Source organism: Trematomus bernacchii, unplaced genomic scaffold, assembly GCF_902827165.1.
Source record: "Trematomus bernacchii unplaced genomic scaffold, fTreBer1.1, whole genome shotgun sequence".
In the NCBI taxonomy this organism is placed as follows: domain Eukaryota; kingdom Metazoa; phylum Chordata; class Actinopteri; order Perciformes; family Nototheniidae; genus Trematomus; species Trematomus bernacchii.
Genome location: NW_022987966.1, coordinates 3,170,255 through 3,185,339, shown reverse-complemented (window position 1 = coordinate 3,185,339; position 15,085 = coordinate 3,170,255). Strand labels below are relative to the sequence as shown.

The following is a 15,085-nucleotide window of genomic DNA, read 5'->3' as shown; positions in this document are numbered from 1 at the left end:
AGGGATTTGGCGGCCGGTCAGCCTTCAGTCAGCCGCTTATGTCGCGGTTCTTGCAGGGGGTCAGGAGGCAGCGTCCAGTGGTGCACGCCTCCTCCCCGCAATGGGACCTGCCGTTGGTGCTCGAGGCTCTGGTCACAGAACCATTTGAGCCTCTGGAGCTCTCCTCCCTGAAAGCACTGTCATGGAAGACAGTGTTGCTACTTGCCTTGACTTCGGCCAACAATTGGTTATGTGGAGCGCACGGCTGCCATTAGGCGCACTGAACAGCTGTTTGTGTGCTTTGGGGATGGTGTGGCTGGAAAAGCTCTCTCCAAGAAGCGCCTGACAGGATGGCTCTGCTAGTGCATTACACATGCCTATGGACGGGTGGGGAGAGCCCTCCCCACTGGGGTCCGTGCACACTCTACACGGGCTGTGGCTGTGTCAACAGCCTTATTCAGCGGCGTGAGTGTAGAAGATATGCACGGCGGTGTCTTGGTCTACGCCAAGCCCCTTCATAAAGTTTTATCTCTTGGACATGTCTGGCTCCTTCTCGTCTTACGTAACTGAATGAATGAATGCACGCACAGCATGATAGAGAGTAGTACCCATAGAGTCCAGTAGAGGGCTCCGCCTGTGCTTATATAACTAGGGTTACAATACGTAACCCCTCGTTTCTACTAACCACAGCCAGACTCCAGCTCTTCACTTTAACACACATACAATGTATTTCAATCAATCTGAAAATCTCCCTCTCAGAAATTAGCAGCTTCCCAAAATGTTGGACTGTTCCAAAATGAATCAGGTACTTTATTCCAGAAAAACCCATTGCCTAATGATTTATAAACAGCTGAACACGTTCTCCGTATTCTCTTCTTTATCTTGTTACAAAGTACAATTATTTTATTCCACACTGTACTAATAAGCAGACCCGGCTCCAGAACAAATCTACAGAGAGGGCATATGATTTTCATGGGAAGGCACACAAAACCGTCATGTGCCGCGGCCAGTGATTTTCTTTTGGGGGTGCTGTGGGGTAGCTTGACGTTTCATAGAGGGTGCTCAAACATGTAGGGTTTCCCATTAAGGTACCGGGCGCTACAGTGGAATTTTCTACTGCAACACTCCCCACACGCACATACACAGTACACCCGCGACTGTTACAATGAAGGCTCGATAATCAGCTCACGGCATATAGGTGTAAGCAGGGGTAAAGTGCTATTTGTTTTAAGTGGGGGGCGGACCTCACCTCCTCTAGGGGGATCCGGGGGCATGCTCCCCTGGGAGATTATTGAAGTTAAAAGCATCAATCTGGTGCACTTTGAGAGCAAAATGAAGAGACCTATGGATACATCTCTCAACACCCATAGGAAACAGAACTGTAAACAGATTTACTTTTTCTTTATGGATATTTTACTAATCACTCCCCTTTAAACTGTATTCTTGTTTTACTGGCATATAGTATTTCATACCTGTTTTTAATTTATTACTCTTATATTAATATCTGACATCACATACATCGTAGCATTAAAGTTCACAGTTTATTTATAATTTAAAAAATAAAACTTTTTTTTTTTAAATGTTATAAATAAATAGAAACGTGTTTATTGGGGAAGGGCAGGAATGTCAAATGGGAGGGCCTGGCCCTCCCTGGCCCTCCCACAGCGCTTAAATTATGTTTATGAAAATCAATCGTGTGTGTCACCAGGTCAAAAGGGCCAGTATACTGTGAGCACAGTGACTGGCGGTCCAGCAGAGAGAGCGGGAGTCTGCTATGGAGACAGACTGATGTGGATCAACGGGGTCCGGGTGTCAACACTCACACACTCCACTCTCAACAGAACCGTAAGACTCAGGTTTCCTCCACTCAGCTTCATGGTGTGTGTTCTGTTGGACTGATGATGTGTGTGACTCATGCTGTGTGTTGGTTCTCAGTTGAAGAAGAGTGGGGACTCAGTGACGGTGCTGGTGATAGACCCTGACAGCGAGTCTTGTAATGTCCGGAGGAAGATGCCCACCCTGCCTGTGGCGGCAGAGTGCTGTGGCCTGCCCTACACCACCAAAACCTTGCATCTGGTTAAAGACCAAAACGGATACGGCTTCCTGCTGAGACAAGAGAAGCTGGGGGGAGCACGACGGATAGGTGAGAGATACACTGAAGGACACATGAAAACAATCTAATACACACACACACACACACACACACACACACACACACACACACACACACACACACACACTTGTAATGAAGCATGGTATACCCAAATGTAGGTACTTTTGTGAACATTTTCTCCAAGAATGAAATGTATATGTCTGGAACTCCACTCGGTGGCAGTACTAGCAAAGAAAGCTAATTTGTGCGACTGAGCGGTTTATAGGAAATGGCAATGCAACGTGATCAAAAGTAAGTCAGCCATCTTTGAAGGATACCAGCGACTTGTTGACTTACCTGTACGGCTAGCAAAGTGTGCGTTCACACCGGAGTACTTTTCCCACAATAGTTAATCAGAACTACGATATATTTGCGTTCACACCAAAAAGCCCCAGGAACTAAATTAGTTCATCAGAACCATTTTTACCCGCTTTTCAGTCCCTGCTAGAGAGCAGGGACTTTCGTGGGAGAAAAAGGTTCATATGTCTGATTGGCTGTGCGGAATGCAAACCACGCCCCGTAAAACTCTGAAAAAGTGTTTGTAGCCGCCATTGTATTTGCTCGCATTAAAAACTCAGTGCAGCGCACCAACGAAGAGATTACTTTTGTGAAAGCAGTTATTATAGCAACACTAAATAAATCATCGGAGTGGTGGATTGATGAGGATGTGTCGGCGCTTCTGGCGATTTACTCGGAGGACGCGATCCAGAAGCTTCTACTGCAAAATGTAGGAGCGTTGTTCAGCAAAGTTAGCCGACCTGGGAACCGTCCACAGCGCAAAGCCATGCCGGGACGACGACAAAGGTAAAATAAACTACATGCACTGCATAGTTTTAATCTGCACAATACTGGTCTCAGATGTACTTTTATTTGCTCAGTAGATCGAGCTAGCCATGCTAGCTGAACTGGCTATCATAGCTCCAAGCTGGCTAACAACGCGCCCGCTATGAAAACGTTTTGACTTGTGAATAAGTGTGCAATGTTCTGTAATTTGCTTCACTAACTCATGGCACTAATCGTGTGTTTCAGGCGAGGTGTTTCTCTCTGGATTGGAAACTAGTGAGCTTTCCCCTCCGGGATAAAGCGATAATATAACGTTAGCAATTAGCATGCTAGCTGGACATAATGCTACCTCTGTGGCTACACTGAATGAATAGAGGTAAAAAATAACTTACATGGTAGTTGCTATAATTTCATGTGTCATTTGCAACATTCATTCTACATGTTAATGGTAAAAGCTTAAACAGTTGATTACCTGCATGCCACAAAGACTGATGTTCTAATATAATATTTTGCACATTTAAGTAAAAATGTAATTGAAATTCAATTTATTTTTCCTTTTTTTTATTGATGGTTATAATTTTACTCAGCCATGTTATGTTAGATGTCAATCCACTTACACTGTAACTACTCTGGCCTTGAAAGAAGGTTACGCATCGAACTGATGTCCACTAATCCCTATAAAACAAAGTTCAAGCATACATTAAGCACAAAACAATAAATAAGGGCACTTTGATATTTATTTTTTATTTGATATTATTTGATCCTATCTTATCTTCTACTTTACACCTGCATTTTGTACACTGTCCCTGCCTGCACCATGTCCAATGTTGTCTCTGTTGACAACCTACTAGGCGATTAAACTGATCTTGTATCTTGCTTATTTCTCCTCTTAGGAAAGCGGGCCCGGGATGACAGCTTCCTTGACACCATCATGGCGATGGAGGACCGCCGTGCCATGGTCAGCAAGGAGAATGAGGACCTGCGTGCCAAGGAGATGCACGACGAACGGCTGCTGCATTCACACAAGGCCCAGGAATCGGACGACCAGCTGCTCATGGTGATGCCGCGCCATGCTGATTCGGCGGCGCACCAGGTGGAGCAACAAAATACCTTTCAGGCTGGGCTTCTGGCAGTGCTAAGCGAGCTGATTAAATCCAACAGGCCTTCAATAAAAAAATAAAGAAAAACGTGTCGTCGTTGATAAACTGTACAATGACTTGTTGGGAGGCGTGTGGTGCAGTGGTCTGGTGCGTTGGTGTTCGGATCAGGGGAGCACAGGTTCAAACCCCACTGCAGTCAGCATGTCGTTGTGTCCCTGGGCAAGACACTTCACCCCAAATTGCCTACACCTGGGACAGTTAATTTTGTATTATTGTGATTATATATATATGCCACTGTTATTAATACTGACACTTCACTTTGTGTGTCTGCTGCTGAGCCTACCTATTATTGTTATTATATATATATATTGTTTTGATACTACTGACACTTTCTTTTATATTGAAAATGTTAACTTCTATTTACATTAAAACTTTGAACTTCTATTTACATGCATACGACACACCTGGGACAGCGTCCTGTATCTTGCTTATTTCTCCTCTGACACTTTATCTTTACAGTGACCTGTGTAGCATCCTATACATCACATGTAAGTGATTATACCATCTTATACCATCATGTTTCATCGGTTATAAACTGGCGAAGCTTTATTTATTATGTCCCACCCCAAATATGTGGCTTTGAAAAAGATAATTTCATTGTATTTCAAAATGGCGTCCATCAACATAAGCACTATTTATTTATAGAAAGAGAAATGGTTAAGTTTGTAATTACCAGGGTTGTCAGTTCAATATTTTTAATTAATTATAGTAAGGGAACATCTTAGGAGTTAGTGTAGTGCGTTTCAGAGCAGTGTAATGATTATTTGACCTAAAACTAAATGTTTTTATGAATGTCCTCTGAGAAGGACATGGGGATTTGCTAACTTTTTATTTCCCCCATTTTACACGACACAAATGGAGGCCACTATGTGCCAAAACTAACACGTAGGTTTCTGTAGGGTTCATGGCAGACGGATGCAGTTGCTCTCAGGAGGATATATAATAAAGGTGTGTTAACTGCTGAGCCTATTTACTGTGCATACGACACACCTGGCACAGTTTATTCATTTCACACAGGTTACGCAATCCATAGCGCATGCATTTCGTCGTCCAATCCTTTTGTCAATCCTTCTTAACCGCCTTCGCTTCCGAATCAGCATTGCTATTGCATTTGACTGGTCGACGATCTGTATTTGTGTTTGCTTAAATAACTCAGACGAAGCTCATGTCTGAGGTCAGAAGGTAAACAGACGCCTCATATACAGCAGGTGGGCGTGGCAGTATACGCGGGAGGTTTTTCTTCTTCTTCTTCTCTCGGTTTTTTGGCGGATTGCAACTTTAAGGTGCATACCGCCACCTACTGTACTCGCCGTGAAGTTGTTTGCGGCCTGCCAGTAAACCCAAAGCAGAAGAAGAAGAAGTGACGTCAGCGGCTTCATTTGCCTAATCCACCCCCAAGAACTCATTTCGGTGTGAACGCGATCTGCTTTAGTTCATCAGAACTAAAAGAGTTCTCATGAACTGAGTTCTCATGAACTATTGTGGGAAAAGTACTTGGTGTGAACGCGCCTAAAGTAGCTTATTCAACCTATATTTTGTAAACATGGTCGGTAGGAACTGTTGCGTTGTTCTTAACAGCCAATAAATTAAAATAATAATAAATGAAACAAATAAAGGACTAAACATGGAAAATGTATACAGTAAGGGAGACGTAGCCAACATCAGCAAGAGACGTCAAATGGGATTGGTAGCAGCCGTCTGCTGACTGTTTACTGCAAGTGTCAAAAAGAATAGCTGATAAGTTGTTTATCCTCGGGTCAGTTGAGTCTTACTAATGCCAAAATTGGCGCTTTGAGGAGGTAGAGTAACATACATTTTTTGGACATGTTATGCTTCTCATGCACTACGGTCAGGATATTGTAACAGTTTTCAGTATATGTATACTTATTGATCAAGTTACCAACTGAAGCTGTAAACTCTAAAGACCATTTAATAAACCGTTATAATCAGGTGATTTAAATTCTCTCTGAACCTTTATTGATTCCTATCCTTTGCTGCTGTGACCCAGTTCACATGCTGAGGGAGATTGATGTGGGGAGTCCAGCTGAGGGGGCAGGGATGGAGGATGGAGACCTCCTGCTGGCTGTCAATGGGAAACCTATCGAGTCTATGGAGCATGAGGACATCGTCAAAGAGGTTAGACAGAGCGGGGAGGCAGTCATCCTCACCACGATATCTATACCAGGAAGAGACTTCTACAGAGAGGTAAGCACCATGATATCAGGACTTTCACTTCTATTGGACTCATCGCACAGACACTGTGCATCAGAATGTGTCTTCCACTGCTTTCTCTTGTTTCCCCGCAGATAGGAATTTCTCCGTTGTTGTTCTATGACGAATGTTCAGTCAAGGATAACAGGCAGCGGGCTGTCTCACACTGCACGAAGAACCAGGGTGAAACCCAGCTGAAACATGGAGATGGAAGTCCAACATATCCAACAGAGTGTGTCCCGGGTCAGTCAGGAACTTTACCCACACAGGTATGATCTCACAGCTTATTACATCTGTGCTTCTGGCAGGAATACTGTGTCCATCCCCAACAAGGGGCTATATAACTGTAGATTCACGACTGAAACGTTGTTACATTTCCATAATATTATACAACTAAATTAGTGGACATTGTCAAATTTGTATTGCATTTGTCTGGTTGTAGAATCATGTGTGTCTCTGAGCCACAGCAGACTGATTCAGAGCGGGTCATTCTGCTGTTGGTTCCAGACTGATTCAGAGCGGGTCATTCTGCTGTTGGTTCTGGACTGATTCAGAGCGGGTCATTCTGCTGTTGGTTCTGGACTGATTCAGAGCGGGTCACTCTGCTGTTGGTTCTGGACTGATTCAGAGCGGGTCACTCTGCTGTTGGTTCTGGACTGATTCAGAGCGGGTCACTCTGCTGTTGGTTCTGGACTGATTCAGAGCGGGTCACTCTGCTGTTGGTTCTGGACTGATTCAGAGCGGGTCACTCTGCTGTTGGATCTGGACTGGTGTTGCTTGTGTTGGTGGATAAAGCTGCTCCGTGTTTGGAGTCGCTGTGCCGCTGTCACTTCTGTTCCCTGATCTCTGCGTCACCGACCGATTTGATATTTGTGTGACAGAAACAAATAAATAAATACAACTTACAGCCGCGGCCGGAAAATCAGGAAGCAACGTTACTACGCTATAATCGATTATGTTCGGTCCCTGCATCGATGCAGAATCGTCCACGTCCGCATCGCGATGCATCGTAGAAACGATTAATTTCAACACCCAGCAGCCAGCTTAGCAATTTAGTCAAAACATGTATAAGTGCCAGAACACATTTCTCTGCGGCAACATTAAAGGCATCGTAACCCTTCTCCTTAGAAACCCTTTAATTTCCTTTTAAGCATTTCAGTTTAAAATACGTATAATAATAATATTACATTTAATTGTATATCGCTTTTCAAAACACACAAAGATGTACTTTGTATAAAATGTACAACAGATGTTTTTTGAATAGTAATTAGTGTCATAGATGGTTAAAGGGATATTCTGAATAAATGTCCCTCTTTTTTGTGTTTTTCAGCTGCCAGAGAGAACAAGTGATGTTTTCTTGTGATTGGAATGCATGGAACAACTATGACCTCAGGAGACAGGAAGAAGAGCTTCCGACATTGTTCTAATTTTCTCCTGGGACCGGTGTTGGGCCCATGTTTTTGTGATAATGACATTGTATGAATTGATTTCTTAATCCTCTGAAGTCCAAATGTACTTTTTGATTTATATACTTTTGTTAATTATAAGCAATGGTCATGTTTTTGAGTGAAGACTACTGCATGATATAAGCTGTGAACTGTCTTTAAAATAATGAGCATGATATATGGTAAATGGACTGGCATTTATTAAACGACCACTCAAAGCACTTTACAACACTAGCCAGCATTTACCCATTCACACACACACAAACACACACACACACACACACACACACACACACACACACACACACACACACACACACACACACACACACACACACACACACATACACACACACACACACACACACACACACACACACACACACACACACACACACACACACACACTCTCAGGGAGCAGTTTGGGTTCAGTGTCGGCCCAAGGACACTTCGACACTCTACCTCCTGAGCCACGGCCGCCAATATAGAAGCTAATGAATAAATATGTGTATCGCTGAATACTTGTCTGTCAAGGTCTTTATTTTATATGATTTGCTGTAATGGTGCTGGAAAGGTTTAATTTTGTGGCCCCATGTAGAGAACTAAATAAATATAACATTGGAAAGAAGAAAATAAAAGATTATGATGGCGCTATGGAGAGACTTTGATAGGTAGATATTTTTTTTATTTCCATGCAACAGCACATGTGGGTATTGTGTTGGCATTGAAGTTTTGGGCTGAGAAAACGTTTTCAGGAAACAGCACCACGATATGGGTAAAGTAAATGTGATTTAACAACTTTAAATTAAGATCACTTTTTGATAAAATACAGAAATGTGCACAAAACTCAGAAAACATAATTGTTGGCTAAAAAAATGTTTGCTTTTTATTATAAACTGTTATTTTCCAATTATTACTTTGAGGCATCATGGTTGCTACGCTCATATAATCCTATAGTAAAGTAAAGGAACCACACGAGGATCAGGAGAGAAGAATGTACACAATGAAAAGTCAAACAATATGCAATATTTACATTATGTCACTGAAAGCATGCACTAATTACCATTAACTGTATGCTGGCATTCCTATTCTTTATTTTGTATCTTTGAAAAAAGGGGGGAAAAAGAAATATGACTTTGTGTGAATTTCTGCAGATGGACAGTCAAAAGATACAGGATTAAATCTTTAAGGTTTAGACTTTTCAGCAAATATATATTTTAAAGTAGATGCAAACTCATCAGGTATGAAAAAGGTGACAAGGACCCGGCAGTGGCGGTTCTAGACCAATTTGACTGGGGGGGCCAGGCTGGGGCCAGTTATTTTCTGAGAGGGGCACAATAAATGCAGGACGAAAAAGACAAAGAGAGTATTAAGTAATTGCGCATAAGAAAACAATGCAATACAGTTATTGGTATTTGTTTCAGTACACATATTTATTTCAGATACTTATAGTTACAGTTTTTACGCTCTAATGCAGTGGTTCTCAACTGGTCAGGCCTCGGGACCCACTTTTTTCCTTTGTCAATAAATCGCGACCCAAAACTTTGAACCACTCAAATCTATCCAACAAAAAATCGTGCTGTAATATATACGCTTTTCAGCATACAATATTAATTAAAGTGAAGTACAGTGCATATATCCCTTATATCCCTTCACAGAACTAAAGTATGCTTTTAAAAAAGGTTTAATGAGATGATGAAATCAAGTTTCTAGAATCAAAGCCGAACTCTATAAGATAAAGAGGCACACTTGTATTGTACTCAATAAAAAGGCAGACTTGTAGCCAATCCTGCAAATTCATCACACATGAAAAATGTGACATGCTGAAAACCCAACCCCAGAAGGGGGGTCTGGGGGGATTATCCTCCAGGAGATTTTTAGAAATACTAACATTTAAACTACGCATTCTGGTAAACTCTGAGAAGAAAATAAATAAATATATTACTACCCTACATATTAATAATATTGATGCCATTGTTTGTGTTTCACTTTGTTCTGACAGCTGAACTTGCTCCTCCTCACAGAGAGAAGAGTAAAGAGGAGATAGTTTGTGTGAATTACTTTAAATTGTGGGTAAGGGTAGATAGCTCCCATTGTTCTGTGACCTGTCAATCATCAAACCGGGGGTCATATTTCATGTGTTCATTTTTATCTGAAGTTGTACGCATGGATGTATAAAAAGTTCTACCGCAAAGTTATTCTCCGTGGGGACTTCCGGCAACAATCTTGATTCTGATTGGCCAGAAGACTCGAAAAAACATCAGCAAAGATGTTTTATTGAGAAGATGATCACTACACACAGAAGTTTTCAAAACCGTTTATGTTCCCCGGTACTTCCAGTCCAACGCCTACTGCATGCACAGCGTTAGAAAATCGGGCCTTCAAACGCGACCCACCAGTTGAGAGCCACTGCTATAATGGGTCCGACTAGAATGACAAATAGCGTTAGTTCCGCCTATTCCGTCAGCCAACAAATCATTTAACCCTCCTATTGTCTTCGTTTCCCCCCCCTTACTTTGGTGTTCGCGGTCAAATTTGACCTGTTTTAACTGCTATTACATTAACACAAAAACCATTAATCATCACCAAATTTGATTTAACACCCTTTCAAACTGTAAATATTGTATCAGACTACTGGTATACATGAAAAACTGCAGTAAATATACAAAGAATAGACACTGAACATGTATTGCGTGTGCCAGGTGTGATCCATGTGGGGGGATGGGCACATAAGAGCGGGAAATGTGTCATTGTTCTGTGTGTGTGTGTTCGTGTGTGCCAGGTGATTCATATGGGGGGATTGGGCACATAAGGGGACACACACACATTGTGTGTGTGTGTGTGTTTGATCTGATCCGGATGGTTACTAATTCCAGTTCTTTATGGCGGTCATTTTTTACCGGGAACTCCATGAGTGTTACAAAGTTGACTAAATCATCCAAAATTCAATGAAAGTGGTGATCAGCCATTTTATATGTTCAAATGTCTACTGTGGAGGATATCATAAAGCCTTAATGCAATCGAATGTAAAACAAAAAAGTTATGATAAACAATATCGTGTTTAACGGTGAGGGATGCGTTGCCACGGCAACAGCTTTTGAGGAAAACTCACATGTGGCACATACTTTCAGCTACAGAAACCATATTTCTATAAATATAAGTTTATATATGTATTACTTCCAGTGGCGGCCGGTCCATAGGGGCGCTAGGGGCGCTGTCTTTTGTTTCCCATGCTTGGATATCACTTTATATGTAGAGAGGAGGTTTCCCATGGTTGTTAGAAGTTTATTAATAAGTGGGCATTTATCACAGAAGTGATTGTTCTGTCTCCACGTTTGTTGCATTGTCTGTGATGTATTTTCCAACGGTTATAGCTCCTGTTCTGTCCCAGCAACACTACACGGTTTGCAGCTCCACCACATTTTTGGTTTATCTTCGGTGTCGCTTAAAATCTGCTTCCCATCGGACTAAAACCTCCACGTAATCTGAAGACAGATACTTGAAGTTATTTAAACCTTTTGCAAACTTTATGTTCTTTCTTGCTCTAGCCTTGCCAGTTACATTGTACATAACACATATATTATCATTATGCTAACTGGTTGTTCGTGTTAGACGATGTAGCTTTTTCATTTCTGAGTTATTGCTATATGTAAATAAGCCTGTTTGTAAATAATCCTCAGAGAAACAAAGAAAAAACACAATTTATGACATTTTGTGCTGTGGTTATTTTTTTTAAATTGCATTTATTCACAGTTCAGTTTGAAATGCTGTAGTGACTTGTATTGAACCACTTAAATATTTATAATTAATGCTACTGAAAAGATGCTATTAATTTTATATCTCACATGCAGTTCACTGTAAAGCTACTTGGTGAAGGTGTTGGTTCATAAAACATGAACAGTTTTAAGAAAGAAAAAAACAGACCAGTTCTGAGAACACAAATTCCTGGTAAAGTAGTAGATGTTCAGGTTGATAAATAATATTTTCCACACTGAAGATTATGGAGGTATTGATCAGTCTTCTCATATTTTTAAGCCTCGATTTCTCCTTTCCCCCCCCCTCTAACATCACCAGAAGTCATCATTTAAGGGGTCATTTCTCGAAAAAAAATTCCGGGGGGCAACCCCCCGGGTAGGTCACTTACGGTACGTCAAGAGCCCCACCAAAAAAAAAGACCACCGGCCGCCACTGATTACTTCTCATTATGTTTATACATTAACTAGATTCCTGTTCATATTTCTATGTCTATATTTTGTATTTCTTGTTATGTATACACTTTTTCTACATTAATTAAAAAATGTATGTATATATATATCTATATCTAGAGAACAACATATATTATACTTAACATTTTAATAAAATAACACTGATGTGAATATGAAAACCAGGCATCATACAGTGATAAAAAAGATTTTTCAGGCGTTGAAATGATGATGATGCCAGTCTGGTACAGTAGGTGGCGGTATGAACCTTTAAGTTGTTTGCGAGCCGCCAATAATCCATTAAAGAAGAAGAAGGGGGGCGTGGCTCCTCCCACTAGATCAGAGGCCTGTACTACGAATCCAGTTCAACATACCCTGGATATGAGTCAACTCGGTAACTCAAGCCAGGGTTTCTCAGTCCGGCTGAGTGCGCGTTCACATGAAAGGGGCGGGTTAGCAACATTTGACCAATCACAAACATGGACAAGCGTACTGACAGCGCAGCGTCATACTTTCTGAATGAAAAGTCAACTATAATAGTGTAAGGAATGCGTGGAAAGGGTAGGACCCAAATGCAGACTATAAAACAAAGTAACAAGGTCTAGAAACAAACACGAGCTTTATTCCAAAAAGCTGCACAATAGCATGGCATGAAACCATGGGCGTCGCAGCCATTATATGAGGGTGGGACAAGTCCCCCCCACTTTTTCAAATGATTAGTTTAGACCCCCCCACTTTTACTATGCGGAAAGTCCGTGAATCGGTCTATCCACTCGCTGCACTTTGTCGAGCGCTGTGTCAGTGCTTCACTATCAAATGAAATCCATTCCACTTGCTTATTGAGAGAATGCCCAAATCAATGAAACTCCGTTCCATGTTTTCACTGCTACTTTGTACCAAGGCAGATTCTCACATAGCGCGCGCATGTTCAAGGAGTGATGTCATAGTTGGACAGCTCAGATCTGTTGTATGAAGCGATGCCGGTAGCGGAGGTAAGGCACACACACCAAATGTTCAGGAAATGGTTAATACAGCGAAAATCAAAGCTGACGATCTCTTGGTTTGATATGTTTTCTCCCCCAGACAACATGGACATAAGAACATTTTTTTCAAAGAAGAGGAAAGTAAGTCATCAGCTGGTAGCAGTTAATCAGTTAACAGTGATGGCGGTGTCTCACTTCTGGTGAGGAGTTTCGTCTTTATGTCATGATAGAAAGATACAAATACTGAATAGTTTAGATGAGAAAAGGCATCGAAATGCCAGGTTACTAGTATTTATCAGTATTTATTATCACTTCAAGGTTCAAGGTTCAAGGTTCTTTATTGTCAATCTGACATAGCTACAGAGTAATTATGCAGTTGAAAATCTTATGTCACAGGCTTCTCCAACAATGCAACATAATAACATAACATAATAACAATAAGAGCATGAGCAATACAAAAATAATAATAGTTATAAAAATGAAATAAAGTTATGATGTGGAATAGTGCAGTATGAGTCTATATACAAGTTATTGGAATGATATATATATATATTAGGTATTAGATACATACTACTGAGTAGCAGTTGAATGTTTGAAGTTGTTTCAACAGTTCAATTTTTTAACAGTCTCACTGCCCGCGGGAAGAAACTGTCTCCGAATCTTCTTGTCCTTGCCAGGATGCTGCGGTAACGTCTGCCAGACGGCAACAGAAAGAACAGTTTGTGGCTGGGGTGATGGGGGTCTTTGATAATCCGTAGTGATTTCTTCCTGAGCCGCTGGGAGTAAAGGTCCTCCATGGATGGCAGCTCCGTCCTGGTGATGTGCTGTGCAGTTTTCACCACCCTCTGTAAAGCCTTACGATCGAGGTCGGTGCAGCTGCCGTACCAGGCCGTCATGCTGCCAGTCAGGATACTCTCTATCGTGCACCTGTAGAAGTTGCAGAGTATCCTGGAATCCATTTTGAACCTCCTCAACCTGCGGAGGAAGAAGAGCCGCTGTCGAGCTTTCTTGGTGATGGTGGTGGTGTGAAGAGACCATGTCAGGTCCTCAGTGATGTGGACCCCAAGGAACCTGAAGCTTTTGACTCTCTCCACCGTAGTCCCATTGATGGCGATGGGGGCGTGTCCCTCTCCCTGCTGCTTCCTGTAGTCCACAATCAGCTCCTTTGTTTTGCTGATGTTGAGATGGAGGTTGTTCTCCTGGCACCAAGATGTCAGGTTTTCGACCTCCTCTCTGTACGCCGTCTCGTCATCGTCTGTGATCTGGCCGATGACGGTCGTGTCATCAGCAAACTTCACGATGGTGTTGGAGCTGTGTGTGGCCACGCAGTCGTGGGTGAACAGGGAGTAGAGGAGAGGGCTGAGCACGCAGCCTTGAGGGGCACCGGTGTTGAGAATCAGGGTGGAGGATGTGATATTTCCCACCCGCACTGCCTGGGGTCTGCCCGTCAGGAAGTTCAGGATCCAGTCACAGAGGGCGCTGTTGAGCCCGAGGTCTCTGAGCTTGATGGCCAGCTTGGAGGGCACAATGGTGTTGAATGCTGAACTGTAGTCAATGAACAGCATTCTCACATATGTGTTCCTGTTCTTCGGGTCCAGGTGTGAGAGGGCAGTGTGGAGGGTGAGGGCTATGGCGTCGTCTGTGGACCTGTTTGCTCTGTAGGCAAACTGCAGGGGGTCCAGAGATTCAGGGAGGGAGGAGGTGATGAATAATTTGACTAACCGCTCAAAGCACTTCATTATGATGGAGGTGAGTGCTACTGGGCGGTAGTCGTTGGGGCAGGTGATGATTGTCTTTTTGGGGACAGGAATGATGGTGGAGTGTTTAAGACATGTGGGGACTACAGACTGCAGCAGGGACCTGTTGAAGATGTCTGTGAACACCTCTGCCAGCTGAACTGCACACACCCTGAGAACACGGCCAGGGATGCCATCAGGTCCAGGAGCCTTGTGTGGGTTAACCCTTTTAAAGGATTTACACACATCTGCCCTATTTAAAACAAAAGGGCAGTGTAGCTCCTGGTCCCTCTGTACCTCCACAGCCTGGCTGCTCTCAAAGCGTGCAAAAAACTGTTTAGCTCATCTGGGAGAGATGCGCACGCAGACACTCCCGCAGCACCCCCCGCTGCTCCTTTGTAGTCAGTCATTGTCCTTAGTCCCGCCCACATATT

General features: G+C 42.5%; 1 protein-coding gene across 1 annotated transcript in view; it reads left to right on the top strand.

Moving 5' to 3' along the window:
• LOC117471134 (Na(+)/H(+) exchange regulatory cofactor NHE-RF4-like) overlaps positions 1 to 8,035 on the top strand; it is a 34,706-nt gene extending 26,671 nt beyond the window's left edge. Inside the window, exons 7-11 of the mRNA XM_034115934.1 lie at positions 1,688 to 1,824; positions 1,915 to 2,122; positions 6,083 to 6,279; positions 6,381 to 6,554; positions 7,616 to 8,035. Of these exons, the coding sequence (XP_033971825.1) occupies positions 1,688 to 1,824; positions 1,915 to 2,122; positions 6,083 to 6,279; positions 6,381 to 6,554; positions 7,616 to 7,648 (749 nt within the window). The 3' untranslated portion in view covers positions 7,649 to 8,035. The remainder of the gene's footprint in view (positions 1 to 1,687; positions 1,825 to 1,914; positions 2,123 to 6,082; positions 6,280 to 6,380; positions 6,555 to 7,615) is intronic.
• The last annotated feature ends 7,050 nt before the right edge of the window (positions 8,036 to 15,085 follow it).